Raw genomic sequence first — 24,534 nt, 5'->3', positions numbered from 1 at the left:
CTGTTTGGGATACGATTCTGATCCAAATCATCATGTATTTAGCTGTTCCCGATTCGAACCGTTCGCATTACTATTGTCAGCCTTCCCATATCCTTTCCAACACTGCTTTCCAAACAGAGCCTTATTGCTGTCAAGCATTGACTCCCTTGCTCTTAACTTACTATGCTCTGTTTGAGAGCTTGTAGTTGGCATAGAAATGTCAAATTGAAAAAAAAATTGTTAAATCCTGGGTGCCCTAATTCCAAGAGTTGGGAGCCTTAGGATTTGCCAAAATCCTGTTATTTTATTTTATTTTTATATTTATACAGAGAACCCACTTCCATGATCAGCGACCTAGCCACCCTGGCTCTGCCTGTCGTACTTATAGTCGCTGTCATGGGCTTACCCCCCTTCAAATCCTAACTGTTTGAGAGCTGATATTTGGTTAGAGTAGCCAATCATAGTGACAAATTTTGCGAGATTTATAAAAAATCTCACAATAATATCGCGAGAAATCACCCGAAAGTTTAAGACGGCAAATTTTCAGGAGATTTTCAAAATAACATGAGATTTATAAAAAAAAAACATAAATACTGTGATTTAAACACGATATTTACGTTTGAAATGGCTATTTATCATGAAAAACCCATGTTTTCTAAAATAAATTTTATTAATATTTTTTTATAAAAATTTAATTTTAATTAATTTTTTATTGCTGAGATTTTTTTTTAAAAAAATGCGAGATTTATGAAAAAATTTCAAAATCTAGCGAGAATTTGAAAAACGATATTTGGTCTTTTTTAAACGTTTGTGGCTGCCAATTAAATCTTATCCCGTCCCCTGGGATTTGTCACATCCAAGCTCCCACATGATGACAGGTGTTGGGGATTTGGTAAAACCCCTCCGACACCCACCAACTACGACTTCCCAAACAACGTTGGTTTGATCAGTAATGTTAATATTATTGGAAACTTGTGGAGCTGTGAACTAATCCATATTGGATGTATTATATTATACACAAAATGCATGAGATCTGAATTGAGATGCATTATATTCTAGTGAAACCTGTGGGACCCACCTATGAATATAAGAACAACTGCCAGCTCAATCCCACCAAACGTTTAAACCGCTCTGTTTTTTTTTTATCATGGGCGGTTGGTACTGGACTCTAGCCACATGAGCTAGGTGAGATCCAACCATACAAATGTGTTTAGCATGGTTTTATTTGTAATGTTGAAAGGTTTTATCATATCTAATATACCACAAGATTTTATTTTTGAGACAGTAAAAAATGGACGGCTCACAATTCATGAAAATAAGGGTGGTTTAAAAATAGTATAAAATATCATATTTCACTCAACTTAAATACATGAAAATAAAAAATAAAACCTGTTAAACATGATCTAGCTTCTTACTAAGGAAGCAAACCTTGATCATTTGCATTGTTTATCTACATCTATATCAAAACCACTGGATATGAAATTTCTCCATACAAACCATCTCATCTAAAAAGGCTCATTGATAAAGATGCAACATTCAGCTCAAAAAAAAGAGCTATAGACAGAACCATTGCTCCCATCATGGTAACTATAGAAAAAAATGGTTACAAAAATCAAGGGAATTCCATTATAAGTTATGGTATGGAAGTGCGTGCACACACACACACACACACACACACACACACATATATATATATATATATATATATATATATATATATATATATATACCGACTTTTTAGCTCACTGTCACCCTATCACTAGCAAATAGGTGTTTTCGGGTTGTTTTTCTCAAATCTGACCCTGCAGATGTGGGTCGATTGGATCATCTGATTCTAATACGCGGGTACATTTTATAAGATTTAAAAACCGTTAGTCTACAATTTTTATAAAAATTCAATGCTTAAAAATCATATTTTTTATAAAAAATAATCTAAGAGTCGATTCCTATAAAAACAAGCATGTAGATCTGTATGGTTAGATTTAAAAAAAGAAAAAAGAAAAAAACCCTTAAAAGCTTAGTAGGCATTTGATTTTTTAGGCAAGAACTTACACCAAAAGCACCTGATTTTTGAGGTGACAAAAGGGCAAACTCATCAAGAAAAAAGTAAATTAATCATGTTTGTCATATTTTCTCGATCGCGACCAAAACATGAAATAGTGTCAAAAGTTAGTGCCATATATTCCTTTGTCAGTTCAATTTATTAAACCAAAAATGCTGTGGAAGAAAACCCATGGCCAATGCCTAAAGAACTCACATATTGAGTTATTGGCATAGAGTATAGTCATAAATAACTTTGATATTTTAGAAATACAATAAAATCCTGATCAATCATGGTATATTGAAAATATTGCTATATTAGCATGATAGTGATGCATTTTTAAATTGTTTAAAAAGCATTCGTGCAAATTACCTTAGAGAATGATGAGTTAGCAACCTCATGTGGTCCTTTCTCACCATGAATGAAACAAGCATTAAATCATCAAGTGTCATGTTAACACAAGTGGGCTCTAGTGTTTCTAACCACTAACCACTTTTTATACGTAAATTCATTCATACCTCCTTCCTATAAAACCTTTTATATGAACAACTTTTATATGATTTAAAAATCAGTGATTATTCTCATGTAAAACCTTTCTTTTACATGATAATGAAACAAAATGAGGCCTAAGGGCATGTTTGTAATGCCTTGTTATTCTTGGATTTCCTTGGCTTCTTGCGCAAATCGCAATCACAAATCAAGTTATGATTATAATTATCACTTGTGAATGTTTTCCTCTTGAATCTTATCAAAAGTTGTTATCAAGATTAACCTTGAGATATGTTTGCAATGCTATGTGATTCTTGGATTTTCTCATGTCTTGTGATTTTAAATCACAATCACAAAACTTTCTCAAATTTTATTATTTTTCTTTTTATTGACAAGAAAACCATCATCGAGAACACAATCACCCAATCTTACGTGCCCCAATTGTGATAAAGCAATGACAACCCCCATGTACTAGCGAGATTAAAGCCTGGGCCTTGGCATTGACACAAGATCCCTGACCAACTGGGTAACCATTGCAGTGGTATTTTATCAGGGTTAGTCAAACATGAAAAGTACAAGTTGTAATTGTGATTGTTTCTGCCTTGAATCTTGTGAAAATTGCTCACATCATTTTACTTGCTTAGTTGTGATTGTTTATCCCTACTTGGCACCCAAGCAAACATGCTTCAACAATCAAAACTTTTGGATTTTCAGTTGTGGTTGCTCATCTCACTTGTAACCATAACAAACATGCTCCTTAGTATGATGATCAGTGACAATATTGGTTTGAAGCATAAGGTCAGTAACTCCTACCTTGGTGGGTCTCCACCAACGAACCTAACTTCAAATTGACCTTTTGCAGAGCAAAAGACCCAGGTCTATTTGGATTCATTTGCATTTTGAATCTTTATTTGTTATTTTGAATATTTTTGTATTTAAATCATTATATTAAATACTTATGTTTTAAGATAGATTTTATCTTTTAATTAGAAAGTTACCTTAAAAGGAAGTTTGTTTTGGTTAGAATAAGAAAATCTTCTTTAGAAATGAGATAAATTCTAGTTAATTTTCTTTGTTTAATTCATGATAATTTAATTTCTTATTGTTTTTTGCTTTTTTCAGCATCTTTTAGATATCTGGTAGGGATAAATGTAGCTTGGTAACTTTCTTTGTAAATCCAGCCAGCGATAAATTTATGACAATTGGTATTAGAGCAAGATCTTGGTCTTGATTCGATTAAGGGACACACTATTATGTTTGATTCTAAATTCAACAAGCGAAACCTGGGGAGGAGCATTGACATGATTTACAACTCCTCGATTGTCTATTCAAATCAGTGGCAATCTTCACCTTTGATCAGTAAAGCTATATGTCAGTCTGAATCTACAATGCATCAACCCATGATGGTCAACATCTACCATGATGATTAGTCTTATTCCATGATGTATTTTAACACAAGACAACAATGAGATTTGAACTATGAACCTCTCTCTTACATGTTATAAGCCTTTACCAAAGGTAGAAAACTGCCTTTCATGATAAATTTGAATGAGATCCAATTTAGCAAGATTGACTCCACATTCATAATGCATATGCTAATGCTAGATCCATGATGCATATAATGATGCTAGATCCACTAAAACTGGAAAAAAAGTTTTTTTTGCATGAAAAAAACCACAAAAAAATTGGATTTTTTTCTGAATCTGAACCTAAACTTCCCATCTAGCAGCCTAGGTCTCCCACTAGATCAAACCCCTTTGGTGCAAGTTTTTTTTTTATATATAATGAAGGGAAACCCTCACCTCCATATAATACTCAGATACCAAACCTGACCTGATCAACTAATTGGGCTTATATCCTTTGGAGTTTGAACCCAGATCCTATTAGATTGGATTTTAGTAGGAATCGGGTCATGCCCGATCCGTCGGCAGAGTGAGGTACGGAGGGTTGCATCATTTGAATCTCTCTCTCTCTCTCTCTCTCTCTCTCCTTTGGAATTTTCTAAGAACCCGACACTGGTTTAATCATTTCCCTTCACAGTTCAACCCCACAAGATTTTTTCATTTTTTACCGACTTATTAATTTTATGAGGCCACTATAAATCATTGTCGGGCTCTCAGATTGCTTGTTGTTCTGCAAGAAGGCTGGTGAAAGAAATTAAGGTTTTTGGTTCTCTCTCTCTCTCTCTCTCTCTCTCTCTCTCTCTCTCTCTCTCTCTCTCTCTCTCTCTCTCCTTCGAATTATGCATTGCATAAGTGATTGGAATCGAAATCCTTATCTTTTTGGTGTTCTCTTTGTGTATGATTTTGAATCTGTGCCTTCGAATCGTTGATGTGTTTTAGCGTTCGTCGTGGGGGCTTCGTTGATGCCGTAGTTACTGTTAGAATTATGTGTTTCCTGCATGAGTTTTGGGATCTCTGGAATAGAATTGGTGGAAAAGAATGCAATTCACGTTTCTGAGGCCATTTGTGCGTGATTCCGTGCAGGAATCCGTTACGTCTTGCGTGACTGCGAATTTTGTCGAATTTTTGGGTTCTGAGTGGGATTGAGAGCGATCTTTGAAACCCCAAGTTACTCCGCATGTTTGAGTTGCTTTAGAACTGGATTGCATGATTTAGTGGTGGGGGTGTGAGCGTATTTTGGTCTCAGGGGGTTCTAAAACTTTATCTCACTGTCCATGCTGTGTTTTTTTTTTGTGATTTTATCTGAACTCGTTGTGGTTTATAATTGTAGTTTTGCTGGTCATGTATCAGATTTTCGGTGAAATTGTGAGCAAAATTCATTGAGAATAAATCGAGATGCAGAGTGGTCAGGAAGTGAAGGTTCATTATGTGAGATCGGGGTTGCCCCACAGAATTGAGGAACATTTTGATGGATATGAACATCTTGATAGCGATTTTGCGCTTGCGCAGATTCTTCAGGATCAGGTGGCCAAAATTATTCCTTTTTAGGTTTTTTTTTCATCTTTTTGGGTTAACTTTAAGGCTTCAATTTTTTTTCATCATATACTCCTGTTCTTATTAGTTATTTGGAGTTTGTGCTTGTGTAAATATGGGTTTCTGTCAATTTTGTTCGTTCTTGAAAATGATGAGAGTAGAACAGAGACGTGCTCCATTGTGTTTTTCAAGCTGTTGGTTTCTAAGAGGCTGATGGCCAAGATTGATGGTGACCACTGCTTTGGGTGGGAATGCAAATTTTTGGTTCTACAGAATACTTGGCCACTCTTGGCATCGGAATTCTTACTATTGAAGATTGGAAAGTTTTGTGGAGCGTCTCTCCCACTTGTTGGAGTTAGTTGCTATACCTTTCTGGCTGTTCTTTCATGTTTAGAGATGTGATGGTTATGATGTTCACACTAGTGAACAGATTGTGAATGTAAAGCCTATTATATGTTGTTTTAGTGAACTGTTTGCATCTTCATATTTGTGTATAATAGGAAATATGCTTCGATTTCTACCATTCATGACTCCTGCTATCCTCCAAGCTGCTTGGTTGCTAAAATGTTTAGTGCAATGTGTGTCGGTTGAATGTTGATTTTAACAATGATCTGCATGTTATATGTAGTGGGTTGCCATGTCAATGGCAAATAAAATAACAGACTTAGTTATAGTAAAAAAAAAAACTTCCTTTTTGAAGAATACATTTGTCGCTCACAAACTTTTTGCAGAACATGCAGTTGGCATGCTATGTCTTAGCTGTTTCGTGCAATCATATATCTATTATGATGCAGATACTAACAGCAAAAGTGTGCATAAGCATGTGCACATGTGTTGAGTAGACATGCATTGTTACTCCGTTTCTGGATCAAAGACTTACAAAAAGGAGAGGCCTTATATCTTCAAGAAAGGGCCAGATTGTTGTCTTCCTTAATATTTATTTTGAAGTGTAAAGCTAAATATCTAGAGACCTAGACAAACACTAGCAACGTCACATTGCTGCTTTTATGAAATGGTGTTTCTTTCCCTAGTTTTGTTAAGTAGATGGCTTGACATTGGCTAAGTCATCTTATTATATTTATAAGAAAGGATGATATCCACAATTGTGTTTTTACTTTTGAGAATGGTCCTCCTCTTTTATTGGTGGCATGCCAGATAATTATAGTAGATTCTTTTAAAGTAGCAGTATTTGATGTTGTACTAAATTGGATGTGAAGGTCAACTTGCACAAACACGCATAGACACACATGCACATGCTTGAGAAATTTGTCTACTGTACTTTTCCCTTCCACATGATAGGCAGGATGGATACATCATTTTTAGTGAATATGACTTTTTTTTTAGAGATTTTTTAGTGAATATGACTTAATCTCTTTAAAGTTTTTAGTCAATCCATGTCTTTCCTCTTTTTCTAAGGATTCAGAATTTTGACCAGAAAACTCTGCACGAGATTATTGAGTGACATCTCAAGAAAAATATCTAACTGCCAACTTTCCCATGTAATACATGTTAAATCATCAAGTCATGGTAAAAAAAAATATTTTTGAACTATACTCTCTGAAGAACCCATCCATGTCTGAAATCCCGTGAGGATTCCTTAGCTGGATATTCATTAGGTAGTTGGTGCTTTAGTCACTACCAAAGCATTTTTTGCCTCTTTTCTTTTACATTTGCTTGTAAACTTTATCAGTGAATTCATTTTTTCTTTCTTCCTAACATTTGGCTTACATACTTTTGCATTAGTTTCATTGCTCACCCAGGTAAGTCTATTGCAGGAAACTGTTTATCGGTCATTTGAAACAAGCTACGGAAATCATCACCTCGGTTCTTCTTCAAGTGCTGGTTCTAATAGCGATCATCATCAGAATGGTGATGAGAGAAGGATTTTACCTAAGGGAGATAATTTGAATGCAGAAAATGTTGAATCGCAATTTGCAAATGATGAAGCACTGGCTATTGCTTTGCAAGTGATGGAGAATCAAACAGATGGACCCTCCATCAAAGAAGCTGCTAGATCTGAAATAATAGGAGATACTTCGGGTATGGGTTTGACATTATCTGAGTATTGATTTTTCTAGTTCACTTCTTTTTTTCATTGGTTATGTTAAAATGTAAAATTGTACATATATGTATATATAACAATATTATATTATTATATATATATAAATACATTTTTCATTTCTTTCTTTTCTGTAATTTTTTTCCTTTATTTTTATTTTTTGTCTTTATGTCATCTAGTTCAGTTTGAACTAGAGTGACTGTTGCTAGTCAAGTCCTGTCCAGACTTGACTAGCAATAGAGCTGTTGGACTGACACATTCCAACAGCTCTAAATAGAGCTGTTGGACTGTGCCGAACAGCTCTATTGAGTCCTCTTTCAGCTGTGTATATAAAGGGGTGCAGCCCCTCTTGTATTTTACTCCAATGCTTCTTAAGCAATTGGTTTTTCATATCAATAAAGAATACATTTTTATTTTTATTTTGTTTCCAGTTATACCCTTTTTAAGGGTTATGCTTTAGTGTCATTCTTGACACTTGCTCTTGTTAATCTAAGCTCGTGTTTCGAAGATCCCCATTTCATTTCATGGTATCAGAGCCGCGGAAGTACTAAATCTTGAGGAAAAGCTGCCTCGGTTTCCGTGCCCGTTTGCAAAAGTGTTCGCCACTTGAAGAGAAGTGTTTTATCACTTCATTGGAGAAGATTTCACATCTTGTTGTATTTTTTTTCTTTCTTTTTCATTTTCCTTCTTGTTTCTCTTCTATCCCTATTCTTTCTCTCCTTGTAATCGATGGATGACAATGATAAAGTCACCATCATGCCTATGAAACTAAGCGATACGAACTATGTAACATGGGCTTCAATCATGAAATACCATATATGGAGAAAAGGCTTATGGGGGATTGTGGATGGTTCCGATTCGGAACCTAAGCTATCTCTTACTAAAAAGGAGGGAGATAAAGAGGTCCCTCTATCGGAAGAAGAGAAAATCAAGGCTATTGCCTCATACGAGAAGAAATGGAAAGAATGGAGAATATCTCATGCGAAGATAATGTCATGGCTTATCAATAGCGTTGACATTAAAAAATGCTCAAGTCTTGCCAAATTTGATCATGCTGATAAGGCATGGGAATACCTTAAGAATATGTATTCCCTTAAAGATATTGCACACGTGTGCAACCTCCAAGAAAAAGTTTGAATGATGACACAAGGAGACAAAACTATTCGTGAATATTACAATGGGTTGTCCGAACTTTGGGAAGAACTTTCCCTTTTAGAACCAAAGTGGCATTGTGCCGAAGACATCGAGCTTCGTCAGAAACAACTCGATGCTGAACATTTTTACCAGTTTATCACTGGATTAAGGCCGGAATTTGAAACCACTAAATCGGCCCTACTTCACCGGGGAAAAATTCCTTCTATTGTTGAAACTATTGAAGAGTTAACAATGGAAGAAAATCATCTCCGGAAAGGTTCTTTAAAAATTGAAGATGATTCCGTTTTAGCCGTGTCTAGACCAGGGAATCATGTTCGATCATATAGGCCTCCTCACTTTAACCGACAAAATGGTGACTATGATAAGAAGAAAGTTATTTGTCATCACTGTCATGAACCGGGACACTACAGGCCACAATGTCCCAAACTTAAGGAGCTGAGAGAAAAAAGAGCTGCAATTGCAGGATCAGAGCCTAAAGATCAGGATGCACCAGTTTCCCTGGCCCAACTAATGGAGATTCTTCAGCCTCTCATCAAAGGTGCCTCTTTCTCATCTGAAGCTTCAACCGGCGCAGCAGCCTCATCTTTTTCTGATCTAGGTAAAATTTCTTGGCTTCTTGACTCTGGTGCATCTTTTCATATGACCCCAAATAATCAAAGTCTATCCAAATGTGTTAAAAATAAAACAAGTGTGTCAAAGGTCTTTACTGCTGATGGGACTTCTCTTGAAATAGAAGGAATAGGAAATTTTGAAAAAATTTATAAAACAAAAAATTTTTTTATTCCAGAAATTAGACATGTTCCTAAATTAAATTTAAATCTTTTATCTGTATCTCAAATTTCTGATTATGGGTGTAATATTTCTTTTTCTTCTCATGGTTATTGGGTACAGGATCGCCAGTCAGGCAAGCTGATTGGGGAAGGCCATAGAGAAGGAGGACTCTATTACATGAATTTTTTGGAAATGCCGAAGAAAGCTTTTTGTTATAATATTCAAAAAATAGAGTTAGAACTGTGACATAAGAGACTTGGTCACCCACATATAGCCAAAATCCAACATTTTCCAAATCTAGGAAAATTTTGTAACTCTGAATCATTTGATTGTAAAGATTGTATTCTCGGCAAAATGAAAAGATTACCATTTCAGAACAGAACCTTTTTCTCTTCAAAACCACTTGAATTAATACACTCGGATGTTTGGGGTCCTGCACCAGTAATTTCTAAAGGAGGATTTGTTTACTATGTTATTTTTGTCGATGATTTCTCCCGACATACGTGGATGTACTTTCTCAAACATAAGTCTGAAGTATTTTCATACTTTCAAACTTTTCATAATATGGTTAAAAACAAGTTTCAAAATGATATTACTATTTTTCGCATAGATTCAGGGGGAGAGTTTTTATCCACATATTTTCAAAATTATCTTAAATTGCATGGCATCACACATCAAAGATCTTGTCCTTATACACCTCAACAAAATGGACTGGCAGAACGAAAACATCGCCATATTATAGAAACCACTAGGACTTTATTAATAGCAAATCAAGTCCCGAAAGACTTTTGGGCAGAAGCTGCCTTAACTGCCACCTATCTCATTAATAGGATGTCATCTTCTTCGTTACAAAATATCACTCCCATTGAAAAACTTATGAACATTTCTCCAGACTACTCTAGACTAAGAATATTTGGGTGCAAATGTTTCATATTTACTGACAAAAATGATAAACTTTCCCCTCGTGCGATTCCCTGTGCCTTTTTAGGATATGCTGAAAACCAGAAAGGTTATAGATGTTTTGACTTCAAAAATAATAAACTACGTCACTGAGTACTCCTTTTTGCTAGATCTAACATCAACATCTGATGAATATGACCTTGACTGTAACTTTGATGATGATCAAAGAATTATTGATCTTAATGTTGAAAATGAAGAAGTTCATAGAGATACTAGTATTCAATATTCCAGGCGACAAGAGTCTAATCCTCCATGTGCACTTGAGAAATATTCTAACATTCCAACTAGACAATCAACCCGAATCTCGAGGCCTCCAGGAAAGTTTGTATCATACGAGTCTTTCTCACCCACATATAGGGCAGTTATTGCATTAATTCACTCATATGAAGAACCATCCACATATTTTCAAGCAAAAAATGATATCAAATGGATAGAAGCCATGAAAGCTGAATTAGATGCACTTGAAAAAGCTTCTACATGGAATATTCAAGATCTTCCTCCAGGGAAGAAAACTATAGGATGTCGATGGGTTTATAAAATTAAAACCAAGAGTGATGGTACTCTTGAAAGATATAAAGCCCGTTTAGTAGCCAAAGGTTATGCCCAAGAATATGGGATTGATTATGAAGAAACCTTTGCTCCGGTGGCTCGTATGACTACTGTCCGAACCTTAATTGTCTTAGCTTCTATCAAAAAATGGTCTATTTTTCAAATGGATGTCAAAAATGCTTTTTTAAATGGAAGCTAGTTGAAGAAGTATATATGGAACCCCCTCCTGGTCTAAGTATTCCTAAGGGTAAAGTCCTTTTAGAAAAAACTCTTTATGGACTTAAACAAGCACCAAAAGCTTGGTATGATAGGTTTAGTCGTGTTATGATTGATATTGGTTTTCAATTCTGTTTAACTGACACTGCTTTGTTTATTAAGAATTCTGATGCAGGGATCATTGTGCTTCTTCTCTATGTGGATGATATGATCATCACCGGAAGCGATAAACAGGGAGTTGAAACAATCAAAACACTTCTTAAATCTCATTTTGAAATGACTGATTTGGGCTTGTTGAGATATTTTTTTGGCATTGAAGTTGCTTATTCTCCTAGAGGATATTTATTATCTCAGACTAAATTTGCTTTTGATATTGTTTTCAGGTCTGGTATTACTGATGATAAGAAAGTCGACACTCCAGAAGTTGTTAATGTTAAAATGAAGATTGATGATGGAGAACTTCTTGCAGACCCTACTCCTTACAGACAGCTTGTCGGGGCACTTTCCTATCTATCCATTACCAGACCAGATATAGCACATGTTGTTCATACAGCAAGTCAATTTCAACATGCTCCTACTTCTGTTCATATGGGAGCAGTCATGCGTATTATCCGATACATCAAGTCCTCTCTTTCACGAGGACTTTTTTTATCTTCCACCTCTTCTCTTGATTTAATTGCATATACTGATGCTGATTGGGGAGGTGATCCCAATAACAGACACTCAACCACTGGCTTTTGTGTCTTTTTAGGGGAATCATTAATCTCGTGGAGGTGTAAAAAGCAGATCCACCGAAGTTGAATACAGAGTCATGGCAACCACGACCATGGAAATAGTTTGGCTCCGACGACTGCTTGCTGACATGGGAGTTGAAGCAACAAAGGCTTCACAAATGTGTTGTGACAACAAAAGTGCGATCTACATTGCCAGTAACAGAACATTCCACGAATGCACCAAACACATCGAAATGGATTGTCACTACGTCAGAGAGGAATATCTACACGGGATAATTGATCTGCCATATGTCACTTCAGAATATCAGTTAGCAGACTTCTTTACAAAGCCTCTCGTTGCTCCCCGATTTCACTTTCTCTTAGACAAACTTTCGCTCATTGTACCGTAAGTTTGAGGGGGAGTGTTAAAATGTAAAACTGTACATATATGTATATATAATAATATTATATTATTATATATATAAATACATTTTTCATTTCTTTCTTTTCTATAATTTTTTTCCTTTATTTTTATTTTTTGTCTTTATGTCATCTAGTTCAGTTTGAACTAGAATGACTGTTGCTAGTCAAGTCCTGTCCAGACTTGACTAGCAATAGAGTTGTTGGACTGACACAGTCCAACAGCTCTTAATAGAGTTGTTGGACTGACACATTCCAACAGCTCTAAATAGAGCTGTTGGACTGTGCCGAACAGCTCTATTGAGTCCTCTTTCAGCTGTGTATATAAAGGGGTGCAGCCCCTCTTGTATTTTACTCCAATGCTTCTTAAGCAATTGGTTTTTCATATCAATAAAGAATACATTTTTATTTTTATTTTGTTTCCAATTATAACCTTTTTAAGGGTTATGCTTTAGTGTCATTCTTGACACTTGCTCTTGTTAATCTAAGCTCGTGTTTCGAAGATCCCCATTTCATTTCAATACACATTACTAAAACAATCATCTACTATCCTAAAGATGTTAACTATTTATATGGCTTTATCCTATTATGGTCAACTCTTGACTCATGGCTTTGTTTTCACTCTTTCCCTTCGCTGTTGCCTTCTTCTCTGGGTTATTTTCAAAAGATTCAAGTTGAATGGTTTCACATCTGAAATAGAAATGTCATTTCTGTGAAGCTCTTAAGCACTTTAAAATTCAAGGTATTTAGAATATTTCATCATGGTCTCGGCTAGTCTTTTTCTTTGTATATATATATATATATATATATATATATATATATATATGTGTGTGTGTGTGTGTGTGTGTGTGTGTATTATAGTCACAAATAAAGATGTTATTTTTAGAACTTTGTGATTTATCATGATATAGTGAAAAAATGATTCAAATGGAAATTTTCATGATATTGTCACAATACTTTTTGTATTTATCTTAGTTTTTATAAGATTTGAATATGTTTTTACTACTTTTTATGTTTTAAAAGCTTTTCTACCTTTCAGACACTTTTGCAGAAAAATGTCAGCAAATCCATTCTTTCCTAATTTTTGTATTACTTTTACATTTATAATTGTTAAACACCAAGATTTTCCCAATTTTTTCCTATATTAGAGAAAAATTTATTATATCTCAAGAAATTCCTTGCCAAGATATCATCGAGGCCTATATTGGTGACCGTTGTTAAGTTGTAATCCATTATCATTGTAATGCTCATATATATTTTATATATATAAAGAGAGATACATATACATATATATTTCATATATATGTACATGTATCTATCTAATTATATATATAAATATATATCAGCCGTACGGGTATTTTAGTCTTTTTCTCTTTTTACGCATATTCATCTTTTGAATATGTTTGTATATTTTTATTTTCTCTTATTTCTTTTCTTTTTTATTTTTAATATATGTATTTTGTGTACCTTGGGGGGGGGGCACTAAATGCTCTTCAATGCTCTATAAATAGAGCGCCTTTCCTTTGTATTTTTCTTAAGGCTTTGGGTCAAAGCCTATGTGTGATCTAATAAAGTTTTCCATTCATTTTTATGCCTTAGTGCATTTGTGAGATATTGTGGGTTGTGCCTTTGTACACAAAAGGTTGAAGAAAGAAGATCATGTGGTTCCTCACCTTTTTCGGGTGCCTCAAAAAACGTGCCCTTAAAATTTTAGTGATTGGCGTGGACTCTTCTCTTCATCCAATATTTTAGAAACCTCTTTTACCAAGAAAGATCTAAAATTCTTTTGTAGTACGTATCTCTTTCTCTCATTTCTCCTCTCTAATGGGTGAAAAAGATTTTCATTTCTCTTTTGGTTTTAAACTTAATGGCTCCAATTATCATGTTTGGGTCAAAAGCATAGGCCCATATTAAAGGAAAAGGGCTTTGGGGCTATGTCCAAGGCTTGATTCTGTAATCGAAGCCTAAAATCACATTGATAGAACAAGGAAAAATAAAGATCCTTGAAGGAGAAGAAAGAGCCAAGGCTCTTGAAGACTATAGTAAGAGACATGAAGAATGGGAGATGAGGAATTTCAAAATCCTATCATGGATTTTCTCATCCGTTGAGACAAAGATTAATGCCAACATCATCAAGTTCAAGAAAGCTTCTCAAGCGTGGGAATACCTTGAAAAGATGTACACTTCAAGGGATTTGTCCCACAAGTATTATCTTCAAAAAAGGGCCTTGACCCTTCAACAAAGCGAAATGACTATTAGAGAGTATTTCGTGGAATTATCGTCTATTTGGGATGAGCTTGTTATGCTTGAGCCCAAATGGAGTGGAGAAGCTATTAAACTTAGGCATAAACAATTAGAAGAGGATCGCTTTTTTAACTTTTTAATTAGGCTTAGGCCCGAATTCGAGCAAATTTGATCCTCTCTTCTATCCTCTTTCACTTCCCCCTCTCTTAAAGATGTAATTACAAAACTAAGTGGGGAAGAGACTCGTATGAGCATAAGCAAAAATAACCCAAGTGTTCTAGCAACATCTTTCAACCATGAAGAAAGTGAAGGTGTTAATGTCGTCTCAAGACCGGAGAACAATTTAAGAACCTACAAGCCTCCCCACTTCAAGAATCAAAGACAAGGTACAAGTGGTAAAGGCAGAAAGAGAGATTATAACAAGCTTGTGTGCCACTTTTGTAAGGAATCGGGGCACATCAAGCCAATTTGTCCAAAGTGGAAGAAGTTGTTGGCTATGGCTACCACATCCCAACCTCAAAAGGAAGAGTGATCGTCATTTTCAAATGGAGCTTTCTCGTTACAACAAATTATGGATGCACTTCAACCTCTTTTCAAATGGGCAATTTTCAGAGCCACAATGTCAACCTCTTCACCTTCCGGTAAGACCTCTTGGCTTTTAGATTCAGGTGCTTCATTTCATATGTCCCCAAGTATTAGTACATTTTTCAAATACTCAAACAATCTCTCATCATCCTTTGTTTCAACCGCGGATGGAACATCTCTTGAAGTAAAAAGAATTGGAAATTTTGAAAAACAAGGGTTCTTTATCCCAAAAATTAGATTTATACCAAAATTAAACTTAAACTTGCTTTCGGTTTCTCAATTCTCGGATTATAGGTGTGATATAAAATTTTCATCTAACAAATGTTGGATACAGGATCGCCGGTCTGGGAGGTTGATTGGTGAAGGCTCTAGGAAGGGAGATCTATACTATGTTAATTCCCTTCAAATTCCAAAGAACCCTTTTTGTAATGTTGTCCAACAAAAGGATATTAATGTATGGCACAAGCGACTTGGACATCCAAATGTTGTAAAAAAAATCTACTTACCTTTTGATAAACACCTATGTAAAAGTGATTTCACTTGTAACGATTGTATTCTTGGAAAAATGAAAAAGATACATTTTTGTCAAAGATCTATGTTTACAACAAAACCTTTTGAAGTTGTTCATTCGGATGATGGGGACCAGCACCAGTTTTATCAAAAGGAGGTTTTGCGTATTATGTAATTTTTGTTGACGACTACACAAGATATTGTTGGATATTTTTTCTTAAGCACAAATATGAAGTCTTTTCGACTTTCAAAACCTATCATATGATGATTAAAAATCAATTTAATGGAAACCTAAAAATTTTCAAAACTGACTCTGGGGGAGAATATCTTTCAAGTGAATTCAAAATTTATCTTGAAAGTCATGGTATTCTTCATCAAAGATCTTGTCCAAAAACTCCTCAGCAAAATAGATTAGCCGAAAGAAAGCATAGACATATAATAGAGACAACTCGAACCCTTCTTATTTTTCAAAACATCCTAAAAGGTTTTTGGGCCGAAGCTGCCTTAACATCTGTCTATTTTATAAATCGACTACCATCTAAAAATTTGAACAAAATCTCACCTTTCGAAATGTTGTATGTCAAAGAACCTGACTATAGTCGGTTGAGAATTTTCGGTTGCAAATGCTTTGTTCTTACTGACAAGAACGACAAACTCTCACTGAAAGCCATTGCATGTGCTTTTCTTGGATATTCCGAAACCCAAAAAGGGTTTTGATGTTATGATGTTAAGAATGATAAGTTATATGTTTCCAGAAATGTGAGTTTTCTAGAAAATGTTAATGGTTTTGAGAAAAGTGAATCTTATAAAGAAAATATGGATTATTCTTTTTTATTTGAGCTGTTAGTGAAAGATGATGATAGTGATGATGAACTCACTCATAATGATGATAATGATAATGAAAATGAGGAAAATATTTCCTTTCATCCATCTACCTACCAACACAGTGATGAAGGAGCATCGAGAGATCCTATAACATTACTCATAGAGACAAAAACAATTTAGAAGTGCAATTAAAAAATACAGTGAACCTAGTGGCTCTACTTCAACAAATGAAGAAAACCTACGAAGAACTCAGAGAAATAGAAAGGTGCCTTCTAGGTTCATCTCATATGATTCTTTTACACATAAACATCGAGCTTGTCTTAGCGCCATTCACTCCTATATAGAACCTAGAAACTTTGAAGAAGCCAAAAAGAATCATGAATGGTTAAAAGAGATGAAATGTGAGCTTACAGCTCTCAACAGGGCGAAAACTTGGGAATTCTAAGATCTTCCAAAGGGTAAGAAAGCAATAGGGTGTAGATGGGTATTTAAGGTAAAAACTAAGAGCAACGGATCTCTTGAGAGATATAAAGCTCGGCTAGTTGCGAAGGGATATAGTCAAGAATACGGGATTGACTATGAGGAAACATTTGCCCCTGTAGTCTGAATGGTCAGTGTCAGATGCTTCATCACTGTTGCCTCAATTAACAAATAGAACATCTATCAAATGGATGTTAAGAACGCCTTTTTAAATGGTGATCTAAATGAAGAAGTATATGTATGCCCCGTCAGGAATGGAGACTCCCAAAGAGAAAGTGCTTCGCCTTCGAAAAGCACTTTATGGTTTAAAACAAGCCTCCAAGGCTTGGTATAATAGATTTAATTTTGTAATGTTAGAAAATGGTTTCTCATCCTATTTCACTGACACTGCTCTGTTTGTTAGAAAAACCAATGCAGGGATAGTCATTCTGCTTTTGTATGTGGATGATATGCTAATAACTGGAAGTGATACTAAAGGAGTTAAAATCATAAAATCAATTTTAAAGGATATATTTGAAATGTCTGATTTGGAATTTCTAACCTATTTTCTAGGTATTGAAGTGGCATACTCTCATAGAGGGTATTTTTTATCTCAAACTAAGCTTGCCTCTGGGATTCTTGACAAGTCAAGTATTACTGATGATAAAGTTTGTGAAACTTCTGCTATAGTAGGAGCCAAAATGAAAATTGATGATGGCATTCCTCTCTCAGATCTCACTTCCTACAGGCAGCTTGTAGGATCATTGATATATCTAAGTATTACTATACCAGATATTTCTCATGCAGTTCATACTGCAAGTCAATTTCAACATGCACCAATATCGGTTCACATGAGTGTCATTTTACGGATCATCAGATACATAAAGGGTACACTAAATAAGGGAGTATTTTTATCCTCTTCTTCTGAATTGAAATTAATTGCTTATACTGACTCTGACTGGGGAGGTGACCCAAATGACCGTCACTCCACTACTGATTTTTGTGTGTTTTTAGGAGACTCACTAATCTCGTGGAGATGCAAGAAGCAGCAAAAAGTGTCTTTATCCTCTACTGAACTTGAATATCGAGTCATGGCAACTACTATCATGGAAATTGTATGGATTCATCAGCTATTAGAAGACATGGGGATCAATGTATAAGGGCCCACCAAGCTATGTTGTGATAACAAGAGTACAATTTATAGTAAAAAATCATACATTTCATGAGTGGACTAAACACATTGAGATGGACCGTCACTATGTTCGAGAAGCATATCTCAAAGGAGTCATAGATCTTCCGTTTGTAATATCTCAAAAGAGTCATAGATCTTCCATATGTAACTTCAGAATATCAGTTGGCGAATTTCTTCACCAAAGCACCGTGTTCTCCACGGTTCAACTTCCTTCTTGGCAAACTTTCAGTCATCATGCCCTAAGTTTCAAGGGGTGTTAAATTGTAATCCATTATCATTGTAATGCTCATATATATTTTATATATATAAAGAGAGATACATATATATTTCATATATATGTACATGTATCTATCTAATTATGTATATATAAATATATATCAGCCGTAGGGGTATTTTAGTCTTTTCCTCTTTTTACGCATATTCATCTTTTGAATATGTTTGTATATTTTTATTTTCTCTTATTTGTTTTCTTTTTCTTTTTAATATATGTATTTTGTGTACCTTGGGGGGCCCACATATAGTCGTTGGGCCCCTCCAACGGTCACATTTGTGACCGTTGGAGGGGCTCCAACGACTACATGTGGAGCCCCTCCAAGGCCCACTAAATGCTCTTCAATGCTCTATAAATAGAGTCCCTCTCCTTTGTATTTTCTTAAGGCTTTGGGTCAAAGCCTAAGTGTGATCTAATAAAGTTTTTCATTCATTTTTATGCCTTAACAAGTGTTCTAAGTGCTCTTATTGTGCATTTGTGCACTTGTTTTCCATCAAGAACATCGTGTCTTGATCATAGTGTCTTTTTTAAGACACTTTCACAACCGTGACATGCATACTTTCATATGTAGATGCACACACTTGTTTCTTACTAAACAAGCTATATAGATCATATATCGGTAGGCTTGATCCATAAATTAATTGAAAAAAGCCAAAAAACCAATGGGGTGTTTGCTACTATTTATAGAACTGTGCTATCTGGTAGAAAATCATAGGTTCAAGCTTTATCTACTTAACCCAACCCATAGATGTATTCATTATTGTTTGTTTGTTAGAAACATGCTTTTGGATCTAGTTGTTTGGCCGTAATATTTTTAATTTCTCTAGTAACCTATTTACACACCACAATCATGTGATCTAAAAAATATTTCTTTACTAAATATACTATGTAGACCATATCTGTAGGTTTTGATCCACAAAAATCATTCAATAAAATATCAACAGATGAGGTCTACAAATAATTCTGTACTCTATCTATCTATATGTGCATGTATTCATGTGTGTTAAAGCTTCTAATGTAGAACAATGAAAAAATGTATAGCTAGACAGACATTCACGCTTGTTAGGATCCCCTCGACATCTCTTTTCTGAATGTCTTGTTCTTTTTGTCAAAACTAAGTGTCTTTATTTGTACTGAAGCTTATGTATGTTGTCATATTTTTCTATCCTTATAGTCACAGTCATTTAAATTTGACCACAGAATAAGATCTGTCCTTTTGTGCAAGGTTTGTGTGATCCTCTGACTGGTAGAATGTGTTTCATATTCAGCAGGCAATAAGGAAACAAACTCTACAGCTAGCACTTCTCAGGTGATTAACAGTTTTCTTTATCCATGCGTCTGAAGCTTGTGCATAACTCTGCCAGACTGCCATATTTTCAGCATAAGGAAATGTAACTTTGATCTGCATGTGTGCAGACGGTCAATCAAGATGATATCAACCCGGACAATATGACTTATGAGGTACATTTCAGTTTTTTTTAGAGCTAATTGCTGCCTTTGTTTCACACAATATACTCATAGATTCATTGTTTATTAACACAAGCATTCCATGTTAGGAATTGCAATCACTAGGAGAGGCCATTGGCACACACTCTAGAGGTCTGTCTGATGAGTTAATTTCATATTTACCATCTTCAAAGTACAAGGCAGGAGGATTATTCTCCAGAAATAGCAAGCGTGATCAGTAAGATCCATGAATATGCTTTATATATACTACCACAATAATTATGTGTTGCCCTCAGTAACAACTGCCCCACTTTTTTTTTATCAACAGTGCATTGGAGTATTGTGATAACTGCTGCTTCTGTTAGCAACTTCTTTGCTTGATAATCAGATTATGAGAGCATATTGGACAGTCCATTGGTGTTAAGTGAGACAAAGCTTTTCTGATTCATGACATGTGTTTACCAATTAATAACAACCTGTAATGCTTGAATGGTAATCGACCTCTAGAACATAATGGAATGAATCATAGTTGGCAAAACCCAGTCTTGATTCGGGGTCACTGATCTGGATGTCTCTTATGTTTTTTCTATCATCCATTTTACTGTTTTAATGCACAACCTTCACAGTAAGGTACTTGTTATGAAGAATCAAATATTGTTAAATCATAAACATTAATAATCATGTGTAGGTGCATACTTGTATAGTTCAGTTATTGATGTCATGTGATAGGTTTAGTGATTTTGCAGCTTGGAGTTTGATTATTTCCATGTCTTATTTGTGTAGTGACACTAAAAATTGTAGAATCTTAAACCAGCTGAGTTACTGAGCCAAACCAGTGACTCGCGAGTCAAGGGTCGGGAAGTCTGGGTCCTCGTCAGAAGTTTGCAAGGTGAATTGTGTTAGGCCTCTATAAATGGTCCAATTGAGTGTTTGTCATGGGGAGTGGGATTAGTTTCTAAGCCATTAATTGCTGGGAAGCTGTATAATGAACCTTGTCACTATTGCATAGTCATAGAAGACTGATACAAGACAGAGTTCATAATAATGTTCAAAGTCAAACTTCAGTTCTTGTCGCCTGGGATTTGAACCTGGTATATCTTGCTCTGGCCCTTTTTAGCAATGGGGGAATGTAGTCCAGGACCTTGGTGATGCCCAGGATGCAGCAGTCCTGGACTTGGGATAAAGCCAGCAAGGTTTGATTTGATCCTGTTCCCAATTCATATTGATCACCAGATATTTTACTTTTTTGAAGCACAATGCAGAATAAGGGTATGAGAAATCATTATCCGACTCTGGTTAAAAGGGTCAAGTCAAACTTTCTTTTAGTCTCTTTTAGTCTGGGAGTAAGAGAAGGTATTCTTTTGTATATGGCCTTTTTTTCAGCTTTTCTTGTATCCTTATTATCTCTTCAACCAATCTGCCAATCCTGCAATCTTGTTGCAATCTTGTAATGTGTTTTGGTTCTCTGTAATCTTCATGTTGCAGACGTAAATGACTTGTCTTGTCTTGTCTTGTCTTTGCATATATTTTGCAGATGTGTTATATGTTGCATGGAATACAAAAGGGGCGACAATTTAATCACTTTGCCTTGTCAACATTTATATCATGCTGATTGCGCCACTCGTTGGCTGCGAGTCAATAAGGTAAACTGCTATGTATTACATTGAAATTATTAGTCTCCTTGTCATCATCAACACTACCATGTTGGTTTAATCAAACACATTATAGTTAGCTGTTGAGTTCCTCTGGTAGTGGTCTAGAAGATGCCATGAGTTTTGTGCTCTGAAACTCTGTCCAAAGTCCCCAATTTTTATCTCCTCCCTATTTATACAACCAAAGTATGCATTGATCAAAACAAGGACTATCTAAAGCAAAGGGGATAGAAGATGCTGGGCTATCAGTTTTGTAGTCTATTCAAATTGGGACGATCAGTTTTGGAACGAAAATGAATGAATCTAGTTTGGCGGGGTAAAATATTTATAGTTGAACCTTAGGGAAGGTTTTTGCTTTTTATAGAGAAGGTTCCTTATAATGAAAACTCTGGCTCGGTATTATTGCTGGGGATGTAACACTTGTGCAATTCCTGGGAAGCAGGAAGTGCATTTTCATTCATGAACCCATGTATAATGAAAAAATCATTTTTATCATTGTGAATTCATCATCATAATTAGCTTAGCTGCTGCCCATGCTTGTTGCCTTTGTCAGTGTTAATTACTTAATCATTCTAGTATCAGTAATAATGAATTATCAAATTCAACTTGAGCTGAATTCTACTGTTCAATGTCAATTAGGTATGCCCTGTATGCTACTATGAGGTATTTGGTTCCTGACCTGCTCCAATGGCCTTCCACATCTAGTTCTAGTGTGGCGAAACTGTCGGTTATTCTCAGGGATGTATATAAATATGGTTTTGGAAAGGATAAATAAAGATATGTGAAAATGTATCTTTGAATAGGCTTGATTGCCTGTTGTATTAGTTAAAATTGTCTTTGTTTACGCCATATGGAGGTACATTAGACATTTGGGAGATTATTATATCTTAGAGAGATTCTTGATGGTCTTCATTTGCCAAAATTATGTGATTCACTGTCTTGTTTTTCAGAGGGATCTACTATTTTAATTTGAAACTCTAAACCAGTAGTAGCCTTTGTTAGCTCAAGCTCTCCACCGCTATGAACCCAAAGTGGAGATATATCCATATTTCATAAAGTAGCCAAAGAAACCAAAGCTTTGTGTTCGCCCCAAATCCAATTACAGTCCCAGACTGGACATGTAAAACTGCAGGATTTCTTTCAACTATTGTGGATTTTTCTTTCTTTTTTTTCCTCTTTAAATTCAGGGCTTAGATATGCAATCTTTTATCGTCGATTCAAAGTTGAGTCATATTAGATGGTCACAAGTTAGAGCAACTTTATTTTGGAGCTGCTTAATGACTGGTTTGAAGCTCAAAAACACAAAAGGATCTGTCAAACCTGATTGCCTCATACTTAACAAAGGTGCATGAAACTAGAGGTGAGTTATACAATATGTTTTTATTTACAAAATGAATTTTAAGTTTTCTATTGAATATATTTATATATTTTAGAATGAAAACATACATTTTGATAAAGAAACTACGATTCTTTTGGCACCAAGAAGACATTTTCAATATTAAGAAGGTTAAGAAGGTTCTTTCATACAAGAACAAGCAAGCTTTTCAATTTTCGTAAATTGAGCTCTTAATAAATTTTTAAAAGCATGACAGAAAGGGTGCAATTTCTTGTTTCCAAAGCAGAGCTTCTTGAAAAGGTGGCTTCCAAGATTTTAAAAAGCCTTTCTGACTGCGGGTGCCTTTAACTGGTTGGCTCTGTAAGAGCTTGGGTGTCAGTGATCCGAACCGGGATTTACCTCAGAGTGGGGTGGGCCCATTAAGTCACCCAGCCTTCAGCAAGGGTTCCTCGACATTAAAAAAAATAATAATAATTCTAACTACATTTGGACGATAGGATATGGATCTCTTAGGATAAAGTAGTGTGGCTTAAAATAGGGTCTAAACAGAGTCATAAATGAACGAAAAGAAGGGAGTGGGAAGTGCTTTAACTTTTTCCCACATCACCTTTTCAGTGGTAGCTTGAAATGAAAAATATTTATAACGTGTATTTTACAATGGAAACTTTAGGCAATGCAGCTTGAAATGAAACTCTACTCTCATATCACCTTTTGAGGTGTGGTTTTGTATACTTGTGCATTTTAGAATAGTACCTTTACTTCTGCTGATTATAAAGGTTTTTATTGAAATTTGAATTAATTTAACCTGACTTAAAAAGACAATAATAAAGGTAGGCCCTTGTTTGGCAGTTTCCAGGGAAATAGTGGTCTATATCAGGAAAATTATAAATGTGATTACCATTTTTTAAATTAGAGATAAAAGGTTAGCTCCTACATGAAATTTTCCCAAAATATTTACAATGGTAGTTACAATTATGGAAACCACATCCTCCTTTCATGGTAACTTCTAATTGCTAGACTTCCTATATATTGTGAAGAGATCATGTTACCCCAGAGTTCTTCCTAATACTCTTCTATTGGATTTGATTCAAACTCTTCTACTGGATTGATTGAATGGTACCAAGACCTTGATCTGGTGTCATTATCCATAATGCCCGTAGCGGCCCTCTATATGTACACTTCTTTGGGGCAGCCAATGTAGCGTACTGCCTGCAAGGACATCTGTACTGGAATAGGTGGATGTTAGAGATACCCTCACCACATTTATTTGAAACCTTTAGCCAATCTCAGGGTGTTATTTTTGGCACATTATAGGATGCCCAGTCAATCAATTTTGGTACTTAACCCCCATGGTTGAGATCCTCTGGCTATGGGAAAGGGTTTGGATGTCAACGGCTCAGATGTAACCCGACATCCGACCCGAATCTGATTAGTTGGATTCGGTAGTCAAATTTGGATCCAATTAAAAATCAGATTCAGGTTCTGTTTTGAGTTTTGCATTGAAACCTGACCCAAATCCGATTAAAAACTTAAAATCTGAACCTGATTAACTGTAAATATCAGGTTTTAAGCTAGTCAAATAAGGATTTGGTTTTAACTTTTTCTATCCGATTAAGTAGGATACAATTAATTTGGATTCAGTAATGCCTAGATCCAACCCGTTGGCATCTCTAAGAGTCTGGAAACTCAGAGGTAGAATCACCAAAGAGCATACCCTTCACTTTAT

General features: G+C 35.3%; 1 protein-coding gene across 4 annotated transcripts; it reads left to right on the top strand.

Moving 5' to 3' along the window:
* Nucleotides 1-4,626: 4,626 nt before the first annotated feature.
* On the top strand, nt 4,627-22,375 carry LOC149842675 (E3 ubiquitin-protein ligase BIG BROTHER-like). 4 transcript variants are annotated; one of them, XM_089999350.1, is made up of 8 exons: nt 4,627-4,671; nt 5,263-5,436; nt 7,221-7,485; nt 19,643-19,683; nt 19,791-19,835; nt 19,931-20,058; nt 21,355-21,463; nt 22,112-22,375. In XM_089999350.1, the coding sequence occupies exons 2-8, from the start codon at nt 5,308-5,310 to the stop codon at nt 22,148-22,150; spliced, it is 756 nt and encodes a 251-aa protein (XP_089855476.1). In that variant the 5' UTR covers nt 4,627-4,671; nt 5,263-5,307; the 3' UTR covers nt 22,151-22,375. The 4 variants fall into 4 exon arrangements, 3 of the variants coding, with proteins under 3 accessions (XP_089855476.1, XP_089855477.1, XP_089855474.1); XR_016430799.1 differs by having other exon boundaries at nt 4,632-4,671; nt 5,243-5,436; nt 19,931-19,973; XM_089999351.1 differs by having other exon boundaries at nt 4,632-4,671; nt 5,243-5,436; nt 19,646-19,683.
* The last annotated feature ends 2,159 nt before the right edge of the window (nt 22,376-24,534 follow it).

The sequence above is a fragment of the Nuphar pumila genome, chromosome 3, assembly GCF_984573655.1.
Source record: "Nuphar pumila chromosome 3, dmNupPumi1.hap1.1, whole genome shotgun sequence".
Taxonomy (NCBI): domain Eukaryota; kingdom Viridiplantae; phylum Streptophyta; class Magnoliopsida; order Nymphaeales; family Nymphaeaceae; genus Nuphar; species Nuphar pumila.
This window is presented reverse-complemented; position numbering and strand designations above follow the sequence as displayed.

Bases quoted from the DNA above. Each gene is read 5' to 3' on its own strand.
- LOC149842675 (XM_089999350.1), top strand. From the start codon at position 5,308: ATGCAGAGTGGTCAGGAAGTGAAGGTTCATTATGTGAGATCGGGGTTG. The intron at 19,684-19,790 runs GTGATTAACAGT...GCATGTGTGCAG, and splicing joins CTACAGCTAGCACTTCTCAG to ACGGTCAATCAAGATGATAT. The intron at 21,464-22,111 runs GTAAACTGCTAT...AATGTCAATTAG, and splicing joins GTTGGCTGCGAGTCAATAAG to GTATGCCCTGTATGCTACTA.